Source organism: Prinia subflava, chromosome 1, assembly GCF_021018805.1.
Source record: "Prinia subflava isolate CZ2003 ecotype Zambia chromosome 1, Cam_Psub_1.2, whole genome shotgun sequence".
Classification (NCBI taxonomy): Eukaryota; Metazoa; Chordata; class Aves; order Passeriformes; family Cisticolidae; genus Prinia; species Prinia subflava.
Window position 1 is genome coordinate 110013514 of NC_086247.1, and position 23941 is coordinate 110037454.

The window sequence follows — 23941 nt, forward strand, 5'->3', positions numbered from 1 at the left end:
GTACATGCCAGATGGCCTTTTTGCAGAGATTAAATGAAGGATCATTTGTCAAACAGCTGCATCAGGAAGGACTTTTCGTTTATGTGGGAATGTACAAGGAAATGCGTGTTCCTATTCCTGTAATTCACTGGTGGATCAAGTGTAGTGAATACAGTATTTGATTTTATCAGTCATTAAAATCTAAGTAGCTTTCTTAGCTAATGTTTCAATTAAAAATCAAAATATCTAAAGTCTACCTCTTGTCTGTGCCGTATGCCATTGTGTTCTCTAATATTTGCCATTTCTCAGTAGTCTTTGAGTCCATTTAATGAACTGTGTTGTCACCCGGTGAAACTGTTGGTCTTGTGAAGTCCCAATCCAACAAACACATGCATGGTTAACTTCATTGCTGTGTGGAAACCTGTGAAGGAAAGCCAGCCATCTGCCTAAAATTTTGTGTGATAGGAGCTAGGGTTCATTATGTTTCTCTGAAAATGCAAGATCCATCTTGGCATTTTACGTGACCGTACTGCACATGCAACACAATGAGGTCATCAATGTTTAAAATATAAAAGAAAGTCAAAAGTGAAAGATTGCGAATCTTTTTCCTTGTGATGCCATCAAAATACAGGAAACAACCTAAGGTCAGCCAGCAGGTTGATGCCATGTGGATTCCTGTTCAAAAGACGAGTGGCTGACCTGCCTTGGAGAGATGTTGACATAAAGAAAGAGCAACCATATAAGAACAAATATAAAAATATATAAATATATCAAAAAGTATCAAATTTGCACAAACTGAAACCCTGGCTTGGACATCCAGTATGAAGTAAAAGGATGTAACCTGGATGCAGGCAGAACTGCTGTTGCTGTCCTGCACCATCAGCTTTGATAGAAGTTTAGACTTAAAAATGTGTTTATAAAGTACTGTTGGGATGCTTGGATTAATGATTCTGCTGGTTTAGATGTTGCAAAATTAATCAGATTGAGTTAACAGTGCACTTAACTCTTTCAGAATTATTTGAATGAGATTTGACGCTACTGAGCTGATGGTCTTGTGACACAACAGAGCACTCATCATTTCCATGTGGGTGCTGTGTGCACAGTGGAGGGGTAGCTCAGTCTTGAAATATTTGTACTGTGAAAAGAAAGAGTTTACTTGGTGGGAAATGGAGAACTGGTATTCTTAATCCAACCCCCTCCAGCTATCATGAAAAATACTGGAAGGAAATTAAAAAATCAAACACAAGCCTGATATTCTTTATTTTTATTATAATTTTAACAACATGAGTAAATTGAAATCTGTAAGCAAAGCAATTGCATGAAGAGGGTCTAATAAAGTTGTTCAAGCTACAACCTACTTTGATTGTTGAATCAAACTGAATAAAGCAGGCTGCTTTGATGGGTTTTTAGCTTCCACGAACATAATTGGCAGTGACATCCTTGGCTTTAATGGCAATGGTCTTCTGTGGGCTGGGAATCTCATAATCAGCTGAAAGTAAAAAAAAAAAGATAAAAATAAATTTGGTCACTACTACAAATAGGAAAATTGCTGAACCAAGTCCTACGCTCAGTTTAGCTGGGGAAATCTCACCAGCTTCAGCAAGATTTGGTTATTTTAAAATTCTCCCTGGCCTGAGCAGAAGAGCAAGTCAAAATCTGTGGATCAGATTTTCAGAGGTTCCATGACTAAGGGTGATTAAGGATCTTAGAAAAGCCCAACCAAGCAACCCAACCCGACCACAATAAAGGTGTATACAGGTTATTCCCAGGGGAAAAATCCTAAGAGTCAGAGCCACATTTCTTCACAAAAGGTATAGTCTGTGGTCCAGATTCCATCCTTGGACTTCAGGGTGAACTTACAAGCTTAGAAAGGGAGTTTTCCCAGGATCACAGCTATAATATGTGAACTGTATTAAGGGAGGAGGAGGGACAGCATAATGTATTCAAATCAAGAAACAAGAACACATCTGCTTTGGCAGCCACTAATGTAGCTCCTGGTAGTAGCTTTTTAATATCACATCTCAAACTTTCAGAGAAGTGAAACTAATGGCATGTTCCCAAACCATGTCCTTCTGTGGTAGTGCTGGAAACCATCCATCTCCAATACATTAAGCATCTCTGTTTGATGGGATTTGATGTGTTCTTCCCCTTTGGTAGCTTCTCCAAACCTCACCATCTACCATCTAGCCTTATGGAATATGAGAAGCACCCCAGCCCTCCTGCCTCCACCAACCTCACAGCTGCTTCCCAGGGAGCATGTTCTCCATCCTGCTAAGGACAAGTACCTGCTTTGCTCTCCATCCAGGAGGCAGTGATATGCAGCAATGTCTTTCTCCAGCTGTTGTTTGCTAGTCAGCAGATTTTCACGATCCCTCTGCTGTTGCTCGGTTTCGACTTTGATTTCTCCCATCTCTGCCTCCAGCTTGGAAATGACAGAGCCTAGGTTCTGCAGTTCGATATCGTGCCAGTGCTTGGCGTCATATAAAGAGTTCTCCAGACCCCTCTTCTGCAAGGGCAGGACAGCAAACAATGTCAGTCAATTTCCATATGCTTCATAGGGATTTTTGTTCAGGTTTGGCCAGTATGTCTATTGACCACATATATTTTGAGAATTCCTTTCTTTAGCTACCTTGATATGAAGTATTACCATTACAAAAGTTGAAGTACTTTCACAAGGTGAAGACAGTCGTCACATTGTCTAGTACTACACTAGCAAGCAATCTTGATGAGATTGAGTATGAATACACCAAACATGGAAATTTGGAGCCTGGTTGTCAAGTGTGGTACACTTGGAGCACCATTTCAATCAAGAGGAGCCCAGAAATGTCTGGCATCTCTGGAAACAGTATCTGGTAGAAAATGGGAATCATTCTTAACTCTGTGTCCCAAGACAGGAATGTTCCCCTCAAAAGGTGCATTGAGTTCACGGAGAATACACCCGCTGAAAACCCATCCATCCTTACCAAGGTTCTCAAAGATTCAGTTTCTGCTTGCAAGCTCTGTATTTTGCAGGCAGTTTCGTGGAATTCGGTTCTGAGGCCCTCCACCAGCTCCTCCTCCTGGGTTCGCACAGCAGCCGTTGTCTCAGCCTGTAGCTGGAGAAAGAAGGTGACTGTCATCACAGCCTACGCAAGTTATGGTTTAGCTTCCTTACATACAAAACTGACAGTAATATTTTCACAGTTTGTGGATATTCTGACGCTGAGTTTGATTCCTGTGTATTAAATCCCTTGGTTGAACAATTCTGGATATGTCTTAGTGTCAAAATTATCATATTTTCTAGGCATTTACTGTAAAATGGCTTATGCATATGAGCGTATTTATGTTATCCGTGTCAACAACAGCTGTTCAGAATTCATACTTGCATGTTTAAAATTACCTCTAAAGAGAAAACATTGCTGTCATTGTTCATTTTATAGCCATACTATATTTCTTAAAAACTTGTGTGTCTTCAGAACTACTCACACCTTACTTTTTGCACATAAGATTCTATGAGTCAGACAGCAAGTCATATCACAGAGGTCAAAAAAATTTCTGTTAATTAAGTCATAAGTTAATTATGCTATTTCCTGCTCTTGCGGCTTGAGGGGTTTTATATGTGTTTAGTTCAGGTTCCTTGAAAATAAGTGAAGGAAAAAGTGCCTTAGTAAAAATAGAATTTCTATACTTTTTAATAAGGCTCAAGATCAAGGTTTTTCAGCCCAGAGCTCTGGGCTCTCTAGAAAGTACAATTCTTCAGTCAAAACCTACATTTCTTGTGGTTGATGCTAAAATTAAACTATGCAAAATACTTCCATCCAACTCTGAAACTTCATCTTGACCCTGTTCTGCTTTTCTGATAATGCATTTTTTTATTTTAAAAGTAAGATTGAATTTTAAACAATCTAGGACTGTGCACCAAAAATAAGAGTTTTTTGTACTACCATGTACACCCCACACCTTGTATATTGCGAATGACATAGCCTGAGTGGAAAAAGGTCATTTAAATACCAGTTAAGTCTCAAACAAAATTTAGATTTAAGAACCTGTGTTGCAGAGGGCTGAATTTCAATCCAAGCACCAAACCTGTCCTTTTCAGCAAATTGCACAGATCCTGTGTTTTCTGGAAATGATTTGTTGGGACTTGTGCTTCAGAGAGTCATAATTCTACCTGACTATTCCTGGTGAACCAGTGATCACGGACCTGCTACTCTTCAGTTAATTGTGTTTAGATGTGTTTAGAGTATCTCTTTTTAAAGAGATACATGAGGAAGAGAAGGGCCCTTTTCATCTATATTTATAGCCTACACCGATTGCCTGAAGCCCAGCTTTCACATTTACCCTGCTGGTAGCCCAAGTGCTACCTATAAATCCAGCTTGCCCTCACCACAGGTGGCATTGGCACCCTTCCAGGAGCCACCCTGAGATGTGAACCTGACCATAGTGGTGTGAACAAGAGAACAGGCAGATGGAGGAGATAGAAATGGCCACATCAGGTCCTAAACACTGAGGAGGACACAGCAAGTGAGCACACACTGAATGAACTCTAAAGCTTTTGGGACACACATAGTTTCCCCACCCTCCTTACAGGATTACCAGCCCCAAGTGCCCAGGTGTGGGGTGCTACTGGGCATGACACTTGGCCTCAGCTTTGGGTTCCTTCTGGGGAGAAGTCCAGAAGTAGTCTGTGTGTTGTCTTCACTAGGCAATTCATGTTTTCTGGGGACTTTTCCTATTCCCAAGATGCTCCATGAGGGAAAGGCTATACATATGGTGACCACAAACAACTGGATTAATGGAGGGAGAGGATGAAATCGTATTCCAAAGTCTTTATCATGTTGGTGCTTGTGTTTCCTAGGAATCTGTGGATTTCAAACATCTGTACAGTTCTGAGCCAAGAACTGTGCATGAGAGCAGAATCCCTCATTAATCTGTTTTTCATGGAGTCCAGATAATGAAAGAATGATCAGGAATGGAACACCAACACCCAGAGTTGACAAGCATCGTATCTAAAAAAGGAAAGTTATTTTGAAAAGCTCTTGAGAGTTCTGGGAAAGTTGTAGCAAAGTATCAAAAAAGGGAGAAACTGGCATAATTCACAAGATTTTTCAGAACCTTTTATGAGTACAACAGAGATAGCTGTGTAATTATGTGCTCAGGGCAGAACATTTCCATGGATCAACAGCTGGTCAAGAGACAGAACATGAAGTGGAAAATTAGGTTCTAGTTCCATTAAGATAGAAGCTTAACAGCTTGATGCCTCAAGGTCTACTGCTTTGGGAATGAAGCGTGAACTAGAGGGATTTATGGATGACAGAAAACCATATAGATTAGCAATGAGCAGGGGTGGATGTGTGGAATCAAACTACATGAATGAACAGCACATCAATAAGTAAAGCATCTTTCCAGGGAAAAATATTAAATATCATGCATGTCTTGCGATGGCTTCAATCACTTGTGTTGATTTGGGGAAAGATTTTGACCACTACAGACAAAAAAATGCACAGGTGAAACCAATGGACTTCAGTTTTGAGGTTACTCATCTAAAAAAGGCCCATGTGAAACCCCATTAGGGATGAATTTAAATGGGTGTGTTTTGGTGCCCAAACATCCTTGAAAAATCTAGCCAAGACTGCAAATCTAGTCACAAGCCAAAGCAAATGAGCAAAAGGTAATTAGTCAGAAAATAACAAAAATACTACCCTCATGTCTAAGTCAGTACTAGGACATCATTTGAAACATCTTGGTCTGAGCTGGTCACAGGTACACAAGAGAGTAGGTGCAGAAAATGGAAATTAATCTATTAGGGACCAAGGAAATCCTTAGAGAGACCCCGAAAAAACTGGGAATGAAGAGCAAAGGAATGCAGGGAACTGCTCTCCCTCCTGTGATGTCACAAAAAAAAGTTTTTCACTGTGTGGATAACCAAATGACACAACCACAAAAGATGATATAAAACCACAATCTTAGTTGATAAAAGCTAAACTCTTGTCATCTGTATACATAGCAGAAATCTGAATTGATCTGTGTCTGTAGAAGATAAGGGACACAAAACTGCATCATTTGGGAAAAAAGCCCCTAGAATGTCTTACCACAACCTGTGCAGAACCAGAACTGATGGTTCCAGAAATCTGTGGTACTCTGTTTCTTTGTGCCATTAAAAAACCAAACCAAACCAGCAACACCTGAAACTAGTAAGAGCTGAGGCTCAGATGGCTGAGTAGGGGTGGGTTGGGTATCAAAGACATGACGGAGCAGTGTACTAGGAGCTGTCAATTTTCTCCCCAAATGATATCTCTGAGCTAAAAGACCAGATATTGAAGGTATGAAGGAAATAGGAAGAAAGAAGTTGTAAGGGTGTTTTTGCACTGGAGGAGAAGGAGGAGGAACAAGGACAGGCAAGTGGCAACATGGAAGAATTTGATGCCATCAGAGTGACGCTCATTTTGCTGAAACCTGGCAGTGGGTCAGGAACAGATTTTTCTGGGGAAAGCTCAAGAGGCTGCTGAGGATACCCTGGCTTTTCAGGGCTGCATGTGCTTTGTATGGAGGCACTCTCCAGGCTCATGTAGTGTATTACTGTGTCACTTCCTTTGGACTGTATGAGCTGAAAATCAGGCCCCACAGACTAACTTTATGAAAACTTTGCTTAATGAGTCTGGCATTCTCACAGACTTGATGGGACCTTTGGGGTAAACCCCTCTGCTTGGCTTCTTGTATGTTCCCTAGGAATTTCAGTATTACTGTTGTCACAGGATTTTTCTTCTTTATTTTGAAAATTAACTCAGAGCTCGCACATATGTTTGCAAACTTATTTCTTGGGTTTGTTGTTTTTTCTTGCTGTTTGCCTTTGATACCCCCTACACCTCCCATGGCAGCTCTTTACCTTGGACAAAAGGTGTATGTTTATATGGTTTTGCTAAGTATTTCAACAGCACTGCTGCAGTTCTGATTTCACAGAATCACAGAATATGGTGAGTTGGAAGGAACCCACAATGATCATCGAGTCCAACTCCTGACTCTGCACAGGACACCCCAAGAGTCACAGCATGTGGCTGAGAGCATTGTCCAAATGCCTCTTGAACTCTGTCAGGCTCAGTGCTGTGACCACTGCCCTGGGGAGCCTATTCTGGTGCCCAACCACCCTCTGGGTGAGGAACCTTTTTCTAACATCCAACCTAAACCTCCCCTGACACAACTTCAGGTCATTCCCTTGGGTCCTGTCACTGGTCACAATAGATAAGGGATCAGTGCCTGCCCCTCCTCCTCCCCTCAAGAGGAAGTTGCAGACTGCAGTGAGGTCTCCTCTCAGTCTCCTCTTCTTCAGGCTGAACAGACAAAGTGATCTCAGCCACTCCTCACCAAGGCTCCCCTCAAGGCCCTTCGCCATCTCCTGATTTACTCTGTCATGCTCTGCTGTAAGAGCCAGCTTAGAATGAGATGGCTTCTAACATATAGGATCATCCACTGAACTTATTGCTTCAGCTGTGCAAAAATACTGACTTCAATCAGACACTGAAAAATGAGTGATCCTTCATGAGAAAAAAAGCTGCCTTAAAAGGCTCAGACTCAGATGGCCTCAGGAGAGGAGAATCCCTATTTAAAGGGAATGGCTGTTATCATCACTTTTCATTTCAAAGTTAATGTCTAGTTTTCCCACTGATGCCAAAGGAAACAATACTGGGGAGAAACCAACAAGGAGTCTGTAGTGTAAAGGGCAATGTATTTTGTCATTCTTATTTATGGACCTCTGTCAATTATTCCATGGAGGAGCAGCCCTAGTAAGAAGGGTAATAATGGTGGCTTATCCTACACAGATGGTATCAAGTGATTAAGTTTGTTTTCCTTAGCTGACATTTCAGAGCCTTTGAAAGGCTCCCACAGATACTGTGATATGAGCAGGGTCATTTCCACCAGTGCTTAACTCTGTGCATCCCAAGAAAGCCTTTAGAAGTGCATTCTCCTTTGGACTTGGACCAAAATACTTTAGATTTTTAACATCTTTCTGTTTCAAAAAAAAAAAAAAAAAACAAAAAAACAAAAAAACCTCACCCAAAGCCCCCAACCCTCAAAGATATTGCAGAATATTAGAGACATTTTGTGTTTGCTTGATCTCCTGTGATGTTGGAGTGGATTACAGAGTGCTGACCTTGGTACGGAGCAGGGCACCTGTCTCAGCACGATTCTTTTCAATGTCTCTCTCCCAGTGGATTCTGATTTTTTCCAGAATGTCATCCAGACCACTCCCCAGGGGAACATCAAGTTCTTCCAGCTGTGATCCAGCAAGCTGCTTGTATAATACCTTCACATCCTTGAACAAAAATAACAAACATAGAGAAAGTGAACTGGACAAGTGAATGGTATCTTCAGAGAAGCTCAAGCAAGAGCTCCTCTGGTGCCACAAGCAGAGAGAGTAATTAAATTTGGTCCCAAAAGGTATCTCTACATTAATGATTTAGTGTGCTGAAGTGTTTCTTTTTCAGATGTGGATTTGCCTTGCTTCTGCATAGGGTGTCTTCCTGCAGATCTAGGGTACTGGCAGAGTTTTCCCCTTGGTGGAAGGAGACTGAAGCCCTGCACCAAGGCAGTGCCTCTCAACAGTGGCAAGTTTCTCCAGCAGCCAGTGCTTGACACGTGCACACTGCGCAGCTGGGATCTGAAATCACTACAAACATTGCCAGTAAAGCTGCAGTGCAGACTTTGGGCCAAGGAACTGACAGCTCACATGATATCAAAAACTCTTCCCTTGCTGGACCTTGCATGGGCCTGCATCTGCTGGAAGATACAAGATGTGCAAAGCAGAAGGGGCTCTACAGCCTTGCAGCTTGTGTGAGACAAGTGTGTGCTTTATGCACGTGCCTGTTAGATGAAGAGGATTCTCCTCTGTGGCAGCATTCTGTTCTTTCTTTACATTTAAGTGCTCCAAAAACATGTGACCAGAAGAGAATTAGCAGGTCTAGAACTGCACACTTAAAGGTAGCACATCAGTTGTGTATTGTGTTCAGGAACACAAGAATCAATGAGATTTTTCACGTGTCTTAACTGCCTGGCACTGCAATCCTTTATATCAACCTGTTTATCTGCGTTATTGGCACAAAAAAAAAGTAGTGTAAAAGCATCTGGGAATTGTAATTGTAAGCAATGGCCCCTGACAGTGACAATACTGGAAAAAATGGATGGGAATTCTGTGAATTATGAACCTGCAAGAATGCAAACCTCATAATGTGCCCACTCCAAGTTCACAAAAGCTTCAAAAGGACTTAGCATGGATTTGCTAGTGGGAGCACCAGTGGAAAGAAAGGTTTGAATTCGTTTGGGAAAGTCCTTGGGACTTTATTGTGCCAGAGCTCAGAAATAGTTGCTTCTAACCTTTCTTCTGTGACTTCTCTTAAGCAGCTTCCCCTGGTGCTGCTGCGAAGGGAAAACCAGGCCTGTGCTGAAGTTGTTCTGCAAATGCTCAGGTACTCCCAAAAGGTAAAGAGAAGAGCACCTTTCCACTCTGCAAGGGCTCCCTGCTGGAGGATCAAGGTGGTGTTCACGTTATGCCATAGCTACAGACAGACAACAGCATCAGCACTGGCTTTTCTGGTTTCACAGCAGTCATTGCATTACTTGACGGTTTAAAGAGCATCTTGTTTATTTCTATCATTTTTCTTTTACCCTCTTATCTAAAACAACTTCCATTATCTCCTGCCATGCACTGGTGATGAAGCAACTAATTATTTCCTGCAAAATGCCAGCCTTTTAAAAATGGCAGAATTAGACTGATGCAAGTAGGGAGCTGGTGATGCAACCTCATCTTGGCAAGCCAGTGTTGCTGAAATCTTGTGGCTAGAGGAACAACTGGTAAGAAATGTAAGCTAGGTTCCTTGCTTTCATGAGCCATCACAATTCAAGCTCTATTTTACTTTTGAGGCACCAGCACAGTTGCTTGCTGTTCCTTATGAGGGATGAGTAAGAACTCCATATTCAAGTCCCCATGAATAAAGATTTGTGTTCAGTCCTGAAATCCCTGCTGAAGGAAGTAAACCACCTTCATGCAAATAGTGTTGGTGAATGCAGTAAGTGGGAAAGTATTGCAAAATTTGGTAGTATGGGCTCCTCTTCTGGCTGCCTGTCTGATGCTGCATCCTCCCCACCTGCTCAGGCGTCTCTGTGGTTTCAGGAATTCTTTATAGACCTCAGCATTAATCAATCAATGACTCCTGGGCAATTAAGCTTCCCTCGAGTTTATCAGAAACACTCTCTGTTCCTAGGAGCTTCTGTTGCCTAAAAAGGAAGGGGATGAGATAGCCAATTATCCTAGCATAACCTTGGAATATTATTTGCCCGAATCATAGCCCAAGTGGAACAATATTTTTGTTACTGGCCTGAGGAAAACTCCAGTAATTACTGTCTTGGATTACACCCAGCATAGAGACTGACAGAAGACTGGAGCAAATCATCTTGGGACGCTATAAACAGGAGTCCTGAGTGAGGCCCTTTGAGATCTCCTGGGCTGCAGTGGGCTGTGAGCAGCAATCTCCCTCTGACTGGGACACCTCTCGGAGCTAGCAAGCTCTCAGGCTGGCAATACTCAATCCTTGTTGCTGGTGGTGGGGCCTGGGATTTCCCCACTAGTCCTCAAGGTTCAGCCCTCACCTGCTGAGATGTGCAGAAGCATCTGACTTGAGTATTGCACTGAACTTGAGGGAAATTTTTATCAGGCACCTTTATACAAACTTCTTCATGTCTGTTTGTGTGAGTGTGTGAATTGGTTTAAATACCCTGTAGCAAGTATAGTATGAATACTGCCATCCCAGGTCTAGAGTTAAGTTACTGCTGTGCTTATAGGAAATCCTATTGGATTGTTTTGTGTTAGTCAGTGATCAGGTGCTGACAAATCCTTTAGCTATAAACCATTGACCAAGCCTGAGGTAAAGTTTGGACTCAGCTGCACCTAATCTCCATCAGGAGTTCAGAAAGCAAGGGGGTCTGAACCCCATGACCCAATGGGACCCTAATCCTTTTGGACCTTTATCCTTTAGCACCTTTACCCTCTCCATCCCATGTGAACCATTCTAGATTGATTCTAATCCAATTTTCCTTTGTGAGCTTCATTATATAGTAAGCAATAAAATGAACCTTGCCATCAAAGTTATACTGCACTTTCACATCTCATATTAAACCTGCTTTGGCCAGCATCATTGATGATGATTCTTTAGAGCCACTCCTTCGCACCACTGTTCCTGTGACTTGCTGCAGTGTTGAGCTTCACAAGAGAGATTCAGTTTTGGGAACTGAGCATCTTGCTAAGCCAAGCAGAGTATTCTCATAAGAACCTGGTTGATGCTCAACATTAGTGCAGCAGGACCAGAGCTGCTGCCCTGCACATGCACCTGCTCCTTCCATCAGATCTCACTGCTGCGATGTCCACACACACGACTGCAGCCCTTGACCATCCTGTGGTGCCTGACAAGAAACGAAGGGACAGCGCCTCCTCCACGGCCCATTTACCAAACGAGAAAGGGTTAACACCTGCATGTAAGTAATTTAATAATGCCTCAGGGGTTAGGCCTCTGAGTTAATAGAGAAGGAAGAAATGGGAGTAGGTTTCAGGAAAATCCCCCCACCCAGACATGGCAGGCAGAGTTTGTAATGTTTGCTTTGCACTAGATGTATGATACCAACCAGGTGGAACAGGCACACATTGGCTTTGCAGTGTCCTGAGTCTGGACTTACTTCTTCATGAGTCTTTGACAGCAAAGTTAGTTCTTCCTTCATGCTTTCTATCTGACTCTCCAGATCCATTTTTGTTAAATTAGCATCATCAATCACTTTATAGAGGGAATTAATTTCATCTTCCACTGCCTTTCTGAATGGTTGCTCATTTTCATACCTGCAGAGAAAAAAAAAAAAAGTCAAACTTCAACACAGCACAGCTCAGCAGGTACAACCTGTCTTTTTTTTCTGAATGACACTATTTCTGCTAATTAGCAAATGTGTCCCAGACAGAGGCACAGAAACACAGACAGGATACTTTGCTGTCACCTTGTCCCTTCATACTTGAAGTTAACTGCCTGAAGTGCCCTGTCATTAATTCAGAGTGTAACAGGCCAAGCTAGCAGTGCATGCTATGGTGGTTATCAACCTAATAGGATTCCAGAAAAACATGGAGAGGCTCATGGTTTCTCGCTAGATCTGATATTTATATACAGTATCTCTATGGGTGGCTTTTTCTCAGTTGTCTCGGCTGTAAAATACTAAATACATAAAAACCTTTTAGAGCAATGGTTAAAGAAAAAAAGCATGCACATCAAGCCTTACTTTTACTAATGAACATGCTGATGGAAGCCTGGTCTATGTTCCAGGGTCCTGGCCCACGCCTAAGACCAAATCCCAGTAGTATCAAAATAAAGAGGAAATTTCTGTGGTTGGTTTGTCAGCTAGAATTGCTGTTGGAACAAACAGCTCATTTCCAAATCATGGCTGTAATGGTAGGGAAATTTTGGCAAGCAGTTTTATTCTACAGCACTGCTTGCTGCATTGCTCTTGTTTGTAGCTTTTTGGTTTAGGCTTTCCACAGGAAATGTGGATTGTGTTGTGAGTCTCCTTGGGCAGGAGACATTTGTGCCAAACCTGTCCAGCCTGGGGACCTGGTGGCCAGGAAGGTTGGACAGGAGGAGGGGCTGGCAGGTTCATTGGGAACCTGCTTCATAAACACTGTGCTCCTTGATAGCCACATTCATTGCTGGCAGTTTAAAGCTTTGGAGAGTGGCAGCTGATCCCAGGAGCTTTCCCACTATGCACTGGATTGATTCAACATTGGTTTTGTTATGTAGACTGCTTGTCCAAGTCAGCTGACACTTCTATAAAGTAATTTCTAAAACTACATAAAATATGAATGTAACTTGCTGGATGTAAAGCCAAACTAGTATCTCAGTGTTGTACCTTTCTGAAATAAAAGGCAAACTTAAGAACGATAAACACATTTTGGTTTTATGATTAAATAAAATAATGCCAGAGAAAGAGAAGAAGAAGTTTAAGGGATGATAAAACCCATAGGATATAAAAATCAATTTGTTTGAAGTACGATTTTTGTGTCAGAGCTTACAAAAAGCTATTTGTTAATGAATGAGACCATTAGGAGTAAAAAAAGCTAGAAGGATCATATTTGCTGAGTGAAATCTAAAGAGCTTCATGTACTCATACATGACTATCAGGCTTTTCAAACAGAAAGACAATAAAAAAGTAGTTTTCCAGTGTTTAAAATCTTCTATTTCTTACTTTTTTCAATAAAGAAAAGGAAAATCAGTGCAGCCCATTTCTGTTTCCTTGTCTAACATTGTCACCCTGATGATGATGCTGTTGTGGTGCAGTTTGCACTCTGCGGCTGTAGCAGAATGATTGTTACTTCCAAAACCACTTGGTTTTGGTACTGAAAAACTGAAAATCACAACTAAAAAGCCCATGGATGTTTGCCTTCATAAAATGCCAACCTAATTTTGAATGAATACTGATCTCTCAGTGAGAGACCTTGTCTGTGTTAAGAATAGCTTACGTCATTTAGCTTGTGCTTGTGCACATTTTTGTTACTATGAATCTTCAAAATCTTCCAAAATCATGTTAACACCATCATTATTTTTCTCCCAAATCAGGGTGTTGAATACGAATATGCAACTTTAAAAAAATGAAGCTCATTCTACTCCCTAGCAGTACACCCCTACAAATTAAGTGTTCACAAAGGCAAAGTTTAATGAAAGTGGCCAGCTGGGTGCCACCACAGGACTACCTGTCTTTAAAATCTTCAGCACAGGCTTGGATATTCTCGGTGTGCAGCATAAGACGAGCATTTTCAAGGACTGCTTCACCCACCTAGAAGAAAGATACAACAGAGCTCAAGCAATGAAGAGCTTCAGCATATGTATCTTAAGAAGATGTACAGCTTTGATTCTGAAAATAAACCTTTATCCTAGGGCTGTTGAAGTGACTCATTCCAGTTAACCTTATCAATTATTTCTGTACACATAAGTTCACAAATTCTCTGCAAATAGGCTATAATTTGTCATCAAACTGCTTACTCCTCCTAAGCCCTCATCTTCTTGTAGCAACACCTTTATTCTGACCACCAGCTCTTCGCAAGGGGCAAAATTCACTGCTGTGCTCAAGGTATTGTCATCATTCAAGTCCCACTTATACTTTGTAGACACAATTCAAGCAGAACTTATGCAGTTCCTATTCTACTTCCCATATCAGCAGTCCTCTTCAGGGCCGTCCTCCTCAGGGAGCCACAGAATACTTGGTGCTCCTGCCGCCTGCGAGCCCTCCTCAGCTCCCAGAGCGTCGCTTTCCTTCTCCTATGGGATCCTCTAGGCTCTCGCGACACATATGAGACCTGAGAAGCCTTCAAAGATTGTTACACTGGCTGGAAAGATGGTGCAAATCAGACTGAGGTATCACTGCTGTGGCTCTGGGGTGTATCTCTAACGTCCAGGAGGCACCTGAGGGGTAAGTAAACCTGAAAGGCTTGTGACTTAGCAGCTTGTTGTGATTCAGGAAGGTTATGGAAAATGATAACAAGGGAAAAAAAGGCCACTGCCTGCTCTGGAGTCACACAATGGAGGTGACCAAAGACATGCAGAATTCAGGACCAGGCTCAGAGTGATCACCTCTGCAAGTAACAGTCTGGGAGCTCCAGTCACCTCATGATCCATGCTGTCACTGTGGAAATCTAAATGGAACATTTCTTTGCTCTTTTTCAGGAGACATTTGCAGTCAAAACTAAATTACTCCATGAATAAGATCAGATTTTTAAGCTGGCCAGGACTGTTCTTGAAGCAGAAAAATCTTTCCTTAGATAATTGAGTCTGTAACTTAAATGGCTGATTACAAATCATCCAAAGCATTCTGCTCCTCCAAGGTGAAACACACCATGCAATGTGGAAACATCAAGGCTGCATCCAGACTAATTATCTCGAGTGGATCTCAAGTGGGATTGTTGCTCTATGTTCCCACCTGCCCCGAGGCTGCTTGGTGATGGGGTAGAGGTGGGCATGCAAGGGTGAAGCATTTCTAGGTGCTAATTAACATTTACCCTCATGGAGAGTGATTTACTGCTCCAAATGTCTTACAAATATTTGGACCAGCAAATTTGTAATACCTGAAGGCATCTGATAAGGAGAAATGTGGAGAAATAACCTGTTCCTTCACTATCCATTATGTCCATAATGGGTCAGGATGTTAAAAGCACTCTACATCTTTCCAGTCTGATGAGGAACAAGAGTTAAAAAAGTGGTTTTCTTAATTCTCATCTGCTGTTAGGAAGAAACAAGGAGGATGGCTGGGGCTGAAGCTTGTTTCACACCATTGCATGGGGAACCTCTTTTTCTTCAATAACTGTGGGATTTCTTGGCCAGTTCCAAACAATATGATAAAGAGATAGGCCATCTCAGAGACATCCAGTTCTAACACGTGTCATGAAAATAGCATCTGGACAGAGGAGAGAGGTTCTCTGCTGCTGCTCAGAGGAAAGAAAAAAAAAAAAAGCCCCAATTTTGGCATGGGAAAACTGGGGAGTGCAGCAAAAGCACAGGAGTCAGAGATGTCACAAAAGCCACAGGTGTGGGCGAAGAGATGGTCCCTCACCACACACCAGCCAGCCCTGCTGTGCAGCACACAAGTAAAAAAGAATTCTGTGTGCTCATCTGCACACAGAACTGGCTGCTCTTCATTGTTCAACCCCTTATTTCCTTCTCCCTGATTTTTTTCCACTTTACCAGCATTATCCTAACTCCACAAACCCTGGGTTGTCCATCTGTGGCATTTCAGAGCAGCTGAGCAGAGCTGGGACTCTGGGGACATGCTACTCTTCTGTCCTCAGGCTTCCTTGCACCAGGACACCTGAGTTTCTCCTGAAGGATGGAGTATTGGCTTTTAGTCAGCACAGAAGTAGAGGGACTTCTTTGACACCAGCTCATCATTGCTTTATTTTTCTACCTTTTCTTTTTTCTTTTTTTTTTCTTTTTTTCCCTACACAAGTTGTTTTCCTGACAACTCATACATGTGTGGGTCTTCACAGAAGCTTTAATTTTTTTCCTCAATCAAGGAGCAGAAATGCTGCCCTCTGATTTGCCCTGCTCTGTTGAAACAAACCCATTTGTGTCCAGCAGGGATCACACACAGTTACAACATCTGACCTAAAGTCTGATGAAAATTAATGTCTTTGAGTGAATTGGGAGCATCCTGCAAGCAAAAGCAACATTAAATCCTGTGAGATGCCCAGGGCCACTCAGAGGCATGTTAATAGCTAAATTTAGAGGCTGCATCTAATGTGGAAGGGCTTTTGGGCTTCAACAAAAGCAGAAGCACTCAATAGCTGGTGAACTGCTGCTGCCTGGATTTCTGCACCTATATGGAGACAGACTGGTTTTTGAAAGTGTTTTTCATTAGTGTTATTGTGGATTTATTGAGGCCTTTGAGGTGATTTTTACCTGCCCCACAGTGGATGTCTTTACCATACTCCTGAGGATTCAGTCAATACCCCAACTCTACTCTGCAAAGACCAGCAGCTGAAGCAAAGGCCTCAGTGAGAAAGTCCAGGGCTTTCCAAAACTGCACAAAACCCTGAACTCTGCCATGTAAGTAAAAATGGCATAAAAAAGATCCCATACTAATGTTTGGAAGGCTTCAGGGATGACTTGCAGTGGAAACCAGCAGGCATCAACTTTTCAGCCCTCCTGGAAATCACCCTTTAAATCTGACAGTGAACTTGAAGGGTAAGTAATTGGACAGTAGTTTCTAATACTGTCCAACATGGTACAAACCATGTTTCCCTCTGACCTGCATGAGCTGTGAAAGCCCCTTCCTAGGCTCCAGAAGAAGAGATCTAAGTCTTCCATCTAGTGGCTCTTTTGTTTGATTTAATTCTCCTGTTAATCAACAGCTGGATGCAAACACGCAGCATTAGTGAGACAGATTTGGAGCCACTTTGCTGACACACACCCTAAAACACATGATGCAGCAGTTTAGGAAACACCCTTCTTTGTGTCCATTGGGAATGAGAGGCCTTGCAATGCTGCAGGCACTTAGACATTGCCTCCTCTGCTTGTAAAGCAGAAGGCAGTGCTGGCCTGTCCCACAGAGCTTCTGGGAGGCTTCAGTCGCTCACATTCATGTGGCATTCGAAGAGCCAAAATGGGAAGAGGTAAAAAAATGCAAATATAATAATAGCTCCTTTCAGTCACACATTGTCTTGCAACACTTGGTTCTGTGATGCACATACACCTTTTGATCACGATTTTTTTCAGCTCTTGAATTAACAGTGAATATTCATGGTATTAAACATCTTAACTACAAAGCAGCAATGATTTTCTTTGACTCGTGATTTTATGGACACGAAAGTGCAATGTTCATTTTTTGGAAGAAAAGTCTCATCAAAATCTGCATCAACATGCTGGCCCATTTGCAGGGTTACAACTGGCATCAGGGATAAAACAGCTGCCTCAAGGGTGTGGGCAGATGCCACACTTGATAGTGTGAAGTGATAGAGGCACTTACTGGGAGAATTTACTCCTTATCCCTGGCGACTAGCAGCTTCTGATTTTTAACAGAGATTTGGCCAAGTTTGGCATGGCAAGATTTACTGTGCCTTTCAAATTCTTAGCTGTGCTTTATCTGTAGTTTTGTACACTTTTGCTCTTCCTACAAATGTCTAAATCCTTTCCGACCGCTACAAAGCTCATGGCCTCAGGTGTGGCCTGGGATAATGAATTGCATGGTTTAATTATTCATGTAATGGAAACTTCTCTGGCTTGTGAGTTCACTTCAGTAAAGTGAACGCCTGTGTGGGGAAAGATCAGATGTGGATCTCGTCATTCCTTCCACACACGCAAGGAAATTGTCGATACCAGGCCATTGCCCCCAACATGTTTTAATTCACAACTAAAATCAGGCTGAAAGCCTGCAGTCCACTGCCAAGCAATAAACTCTTAATGGTCTTGGTCATGCTTTCCATGTTGAACCTTTTCTCAGAGCCTGAAGGAGAAAACCTCAAAGGTGGTGAGAGCAGCATTTGATGCATCCCCTCAGGAAAGGTAATACCTGGAGAGAGGCTGAGATTGATGGCTCCTCTGCTGATTCCTGCTGCATCCAGGGAAATCTGTACACTTCATGGGTACATCAAGTGTTTTATAAGTACACAGGTCTGCATCAAAGAATGCCTGGTTCTCAAAGCAGGAGATACCTCTTAGAGACATGATCTTTAAAACTGTAATGTTGCCCAAGCACAAGGATAAAACCTCACACCCCCTCACAGCTGCCTGTGAAGGCAGCCCAAATTTATGCTATTGGAGGTGGCTGAGAGACCATAATTAAAGCTAACTCACTGCCATCCTCTGTAGGGCAGTTGGTCAAGCTTTGTGCCATTACGTGGGAGTTTGTTGTACCCTTGGATGAGTAGCAGAGTGCTATTTCACCCATTTACAGACACTGATCATGCACTGTGTTCTGCTGGAGTGTGTCACAAGGAGCATTCAGTGGCTCTTCTGACCCTGCAGCAAATAAACTAGTGGGTGTGAGCCAAATGTGGCTGTTAGACCTGGGTATTCTCCAGTTTTATTATTCATACTGATAAAGTGCTGATAGAAAGGCCGAGTGCAAATAAAATTAGTTCTATAGAAAAACTCTGGAGGTCTTTCAAATGCTCCCAGCCATGCACAGGATGTCATGATCAGTCACAGCAGTAACGGCAATAAAATTGGTCCATAATGTTGATTCCTTCTTCTGCATTTGTGTTTACTCCTGTGATCTGAAGTGCACTATGTGTCATCTCATAGACAAAATAAATCTGTGTGTCTCCCATGCAGCTGTAATTGAACAGCCATGGAGGCTGAGCTACCCTCCTCTCTCTGTAAACTCACTCAGACTGTTTCAAGCATCCACTTCTCCCAGGTGCTGCCCTGTTCCCTGGGAAGGAATTGCCATTGCAAACAGTCTCCTAGTCTGCAGAAGAGACGCATTTGATTAGAGATAGAATTTTCTATCTAGAGATAGAAGAAGACCAGAATGGAGCCTGGAGAAGAAGAGTATGCACAGGGTAAAATTTATATTTCTGTCATGAAATCGTAATTCTGTCACATGAATTCCTCTTGGCAAGAATTTCTCATTTCCCCTTTTCCTGCAAAAATCCTCTCATTTTGTGCCTGTCCCAATTAGTGTGTGTCCACCTGCTCTGCTAAAAGCCAGCTGCCCAGGCAGATAATTAACCCTGTGAGCTGGCTAGTGGCTTTCCATCATCAGCTCCCACCAGTGATCCCCTGCTGCAGCCATAGCTCTGACTAAGGAAGCACGAGCAGCTTTTCCTGAGGGACTCTGCCCTCACTCACCCCCTCTGAGTCACTCACTGACATGTTTTTTCCCTTAGTTCTGTGGTCAGGAGATATGCTGGCACCAAGCTGGTTTTGCTGGCAATGCCACTACGCAAGATTTGGGATGCTGGAGCACATCCCAGGAAGGGCAGGAGCCAAACGGGATTTCAGGTCTGATGGGGTCTCTCCTGTGCCACTGCAGAGATGGGCCTGTCACATTTGCCATTTTGGGACCAGGAGAGTCCTTTGTGGCCTTTGTGGCCATGCCCTTGTCTTCTCGTTAGCAGGGCAAGAGGAAAGGGCTGCTGCCTAGACCTCCTCCCAGTTCTGTACTTTCCTTTGCTGCTTCTTGTTCAGAAACTGCTCCAATCGTGAGTGCTTGGGCTAAACCAGGTGCCTGCTCCAGGGTTTTTTTCCCAAAACTTTCACAGCTGCTTTATGTGACTGGCACTGAGGGGATTTAGGGCTGCCAGGCATCTGTCCCCACAGAACCCATGGGCCTGGCTGGGAACTGAAATGGGTGCTCAGATTTTAACATAAGCTGAAAATGGGGCATGCCACTGTTAGAGAAATCAAGGTGGACGTGGACATCTGCAGAAAATCTGAATACATTTACAAAAATTACCTTTAGGAATGTATCTGCCAGGTGTCTCTCATTTCTGCTACACCTTGCTCCTGAATGCCTTTTACTTTTCCATTTGGGATGTCGTGTGGTAGGAGGGTTCTGACTTGTGTGATTGCAGCTGTTTCTGCAGCAACTGATTTTGATGTCATTTTAATAAATGTGATGGTTTTGATGTTGATGCTGGCATAATTTTGCCAATTAGCTCCAGGACGAATGAGTTAATTGGTGTTTGGGCTGGATAGGGTCCTACTTTCATTTTTGGTTAAATGCTTAATGAAAAAAAGCAAAGAAATCTATTAATCAGAATTGTACATAACAGCTTGGATCACATCCGTGAAAGACAAAACCCTCTAAGTGATGCCTCTTTTATTGGTTTAATTGAAGCAATTCAGAAAATTTTATGTGTTCTCTGATGTGTTTTGATAGTTAAATAGATACGAATGATGCTAGTCTTTTTCTCTCCTTTTCTATGATACTCACAAATGCTATTACTACATGGCTTTATTTTTCTGATTTTCCTATAGGAAGAGCCCAATATTCAGGCTAGATTTCATTATGAGATGGTCTGTTCACTTATAAAAAGGAGGTACAGGCAAGGTTGACTACAAAGAAAAGTTGAAAGGAAAGCAATTTGGGTGAAAAATTATTACATGAGCAGATTCATCTGCACTGCAGTGTTGAGGGTTTATATAATGAAAAATCAAACAGTCTTTCCTAAAGTACCTATGGTGCCACATTTTTGGTCTTAACCATAAATCCTGGTAGGATTTACAGGTGAAGTCTACGACTATGAAAAGGGACACTGGTCTGGAGAACACAGGATTCCAAAGGATTAACTCCCTGTGCCCTATCGAAGTCCCCATCTTCCCCAGTGAGATAACAGGTTCAAGGAGATGGCTTTTTGTACCCCAGATTCAGAGCACCCCTTTACTTCAGCAGCTGCTCCCTTCAGGATGCAGCAACATCATTTACTAATACTAAAAGGTAGCAACTTTAAAAGCTGGTGCTTAGCTGGGTGTTTCTGCTGACACGATCTTTGTACGACAGCTTGTGCCAACGCATTCAGAGTTCAAGCAACCTTTGTAGCATTCTGGGGCAAGACCTGCCCTAAAAATGCAAAGTAAAACTGGCCAGCTCAAGTTAAAACAGACAATCGTTCCAAGCTAGTCATTAAAGCTGGCTTTTAGGCTTTCTGAAGACCCAGTGGTGGGGTTTTCTGTGCCTGCTCAAGCGCTGCTGGGAAGAGGTGTGCGAGATGCCAGAGTCCGGGTCTTTGGAATCCTGTCTGCTCCCAGTGCCTGGGAGCTGGGAAGCCAGGCTTGTGTGGAGCACCAAGACTTCAGAAGACAGAGCCCTGTGCCTGCTGCAAGCAGGACATCACCCTGCAAGGCTTTCCTGGTCAGCAAAAGGAACTCCTTCTTGTCCATGAGGTCAATACAGAGACCATTTCGCAGCCCCACAATAAACATTTGTGCCGTATGGGGAAGGTGGGAGTAAGGGATGGTAGCATGACGGCAAAGGAAAGGAAGGGAGTCAGGGAGTCACTCATTTGTAGCCATGTAATTATTACTTTTAAATAAATAGAGCTTTTGAAAACGCTTTTAAGACAACAAGGGAATAAAGTAAAAATCTGAATTGCTGATTAAAAAAACCAAACTGCAACATGTTTGTAATGATATCATGTTGAGGGATAACCTAATTCAGTCCTAGCAGGGTTCTCTCAATAATTTTGATACTCAGTGTTATAACCACAGATTAAAAAAAAAAAAAAAAAAAAAAGGAAAAAACCCCCACCTAATCAGCCCAGACTTCGGCGCCTTGGGGTGCATTTCAATCGCTCCCACGCGCACGACGCCTGAGGCAATTCTCCTGCTTAATAGGCATAATAATGCTAATTATCACGAATACAGATTTTAAACCCTCTGTCTAGGGCACCGTGCCTTGAAATCAGGCGCCGTTCCTGAGCAGCCTCGTCCCCGGTCGCCCGGAGCTGCGCACGGCGCTCCCGCGGCTGCCGGAGCTCACTGGTGGTAAATCGCCTCCCAGCTCTCCCGCAGCGCTCCCCAGCTCACCTGGTGGTAAATCGCCTCCCAGCTCTCCCGCAGCTCTCCCCAGCTGCCCACGCTGGCCGCCTTCTTGTCCAGGTAGACTCTGATGTGCTCCTCCAGCTCCTGGTTGACCTGCTCGAGGGCTCGCACCTTCTCGATGTACTCCACCAAGCAGCCGTTCAGGCTTTCGTAGGAGAGACCCCTGCCCTTATCCAGCCCCGGGGCCAGGGGCACGGCGGCGGCGGAGCTGCGGAGGCCCTGGAGGAAGACGCTGCTGATGCCCAGGGCTCTACGGGACACTCGGGTGCCCAGGCTGCTCACGCCGCCCGTGGGGACGGTGCCCACGTAGACGCCGGGGGGTCTCGCCAGGCTGCCCGCGCCTCCGACGCTCACCCGGCGGCCGGGCGGCCCCGAGCTCTCCGCCGTGGAGGTGGAGGGCTGCTGCCCCAGGAAGGACGACCGGCGCCTCGGCAAGGGCATGTTGTCGCTCCAGCGTGCCGAGCACCGCCGCTCAGCCCGGCCGCCTGGCCCCGCACTGGCGGCAGGGATGTGCCGAGCCCAGCAGGTTGGGGCTGGCGCGGGATTTCGGCTTTGTGCGACGGCCTTCTGGAACGGGGCTTTGTGCTGCCTGCGAGCGGCCGTCACATTGTCCGGGCGGCTGCTGGGTCAGCAGTCCCATTTCAGGGGAAATCTCCCTGCTGCTGCTGCTGCAAATGTGGCAGATGAAAAGCACAATGGTGTTTACGGGGACAGTGGGACGGGGATTCAGTACGGTGCACGTGTTAAAATACCAGCAGCGTTTTCTGCGCTGACACCTGGATGATTTCCTACCCTCACGGCCACAGGTATCCAGTGATATGTTACAAATGCATCTGCTTCTCACACCAGTGCTGGCTCCAGACGTAGTCTACTTCAGCAAGACATTTCCTAACTTAGCAAACCCCTGTGGAGTCAGCTGGGCCACAGCTGAGCAGAGCCGAGCCAGCCTTTGGCCACTGCAGAGCACCGAATACTCCCTTGGGTCTGCTGCAGCTTCTGGGTTTCTCTGCAATTTGGCATCACCACCCACCCAAGGCGTATTGACACAATCTCAGCAGATTTTATAGGGACGAGCACCCTCACGTCCACCCCTTCTCAGTCAGTTTAACTTCACATAATCAATTGCACTTTTGTTCGAAAAGGGCCTGTCTCACTTCTTCACCTGTGTAACGTGGTGATAAAGTGAGGCAACTGTGAACTGAAAGAAAAGGGCAAAACAATCCTAGAGACTTACTGCAGGGAAAGGGGAGATTTCCCCTGCTCTTCTTTGTATGTGACTATTCTTTAGTTGTGGGTAGTGATCAGGTGGGTAGTTTCTAGGATAACAAGTAGGATGTGTTCCTGGTACAGTGCGATCCTTCTCAATAGAACGTTAGGTCTGGCTTTTCCTACCCACACAGGGATACTTCACAGCCGGGATGCTGTTCCAGTGTAGGATCATCATGTGCACATCTTTGTAGGCATGATTGTAATGTGCTGATGTTGGGCATTGCCCTAATGCAGGGTAGGTTTGCGCAGGGGCAGTGGTGAGTCTTTGGCGAGACGGCATACAATCAGATACAATCAGAAATCCCTGTCTTCCACTGATACCTAATCCCGGCTCACTGGCTCGATGGCTGGAGTTTGTTTCGTTTTTTTAAGTTTGAGAATTGCAAGGCTGCTTACAGTCAGGTCATCATTTCCAGGTTATGTGAAGACCAGGAAGAGTGCAGCGTCTCTCAGCTTTGCAAATACTTTTGGCTAGTTTAGGTGTTCTGCCTTTAGATTACCAAGCAAACTGTGCTGCTTAAATGAGAAGCATCCTCCAGTATTTCTTACACAGTATTTTCAGTGTAGTTGCTCTGTGTCAAATTAGAAAATTTCCCTTCCAAATGTAACACCATGTGCAGAAAACAAATGTAACAAGATGGACTTTTTTCAAAGAACTG

The 23941-nt window shown here is 43.7% G+C and overlaps 1 protein-coding gene across 1 annotated transcript; it reads right to left on the reverse strand.

Annotated features, from left to right (window-relative positions):
* BFSP2 (beaded filament structural protein 2) lies at positions 1-23025 on the reverse strand. Its single transcript, XM_063407608.1, has 7 exons — positions 21999-23025; positions 13730-13812; positions 11680-11836; positions 8108-8269; positions 2943-3074; positions 2265-2485; positions 1-1468 (listed from the first exon to the last, which is right to left on the reverse strand). The coding sequence occupies exons 1-7, from the start codon at positions 22452-22454 to the stop codon at positions 1465-1467; spliced, it is 1215 nt and encodes a 404-aa protein (XP_063263678.1). The 5' UTR covers positions 22455-23025; the 3' UTR covers positions 1-1464.
* Between the last annotated feature and the right edge of the window lie 916 nt (positions 23026-23941).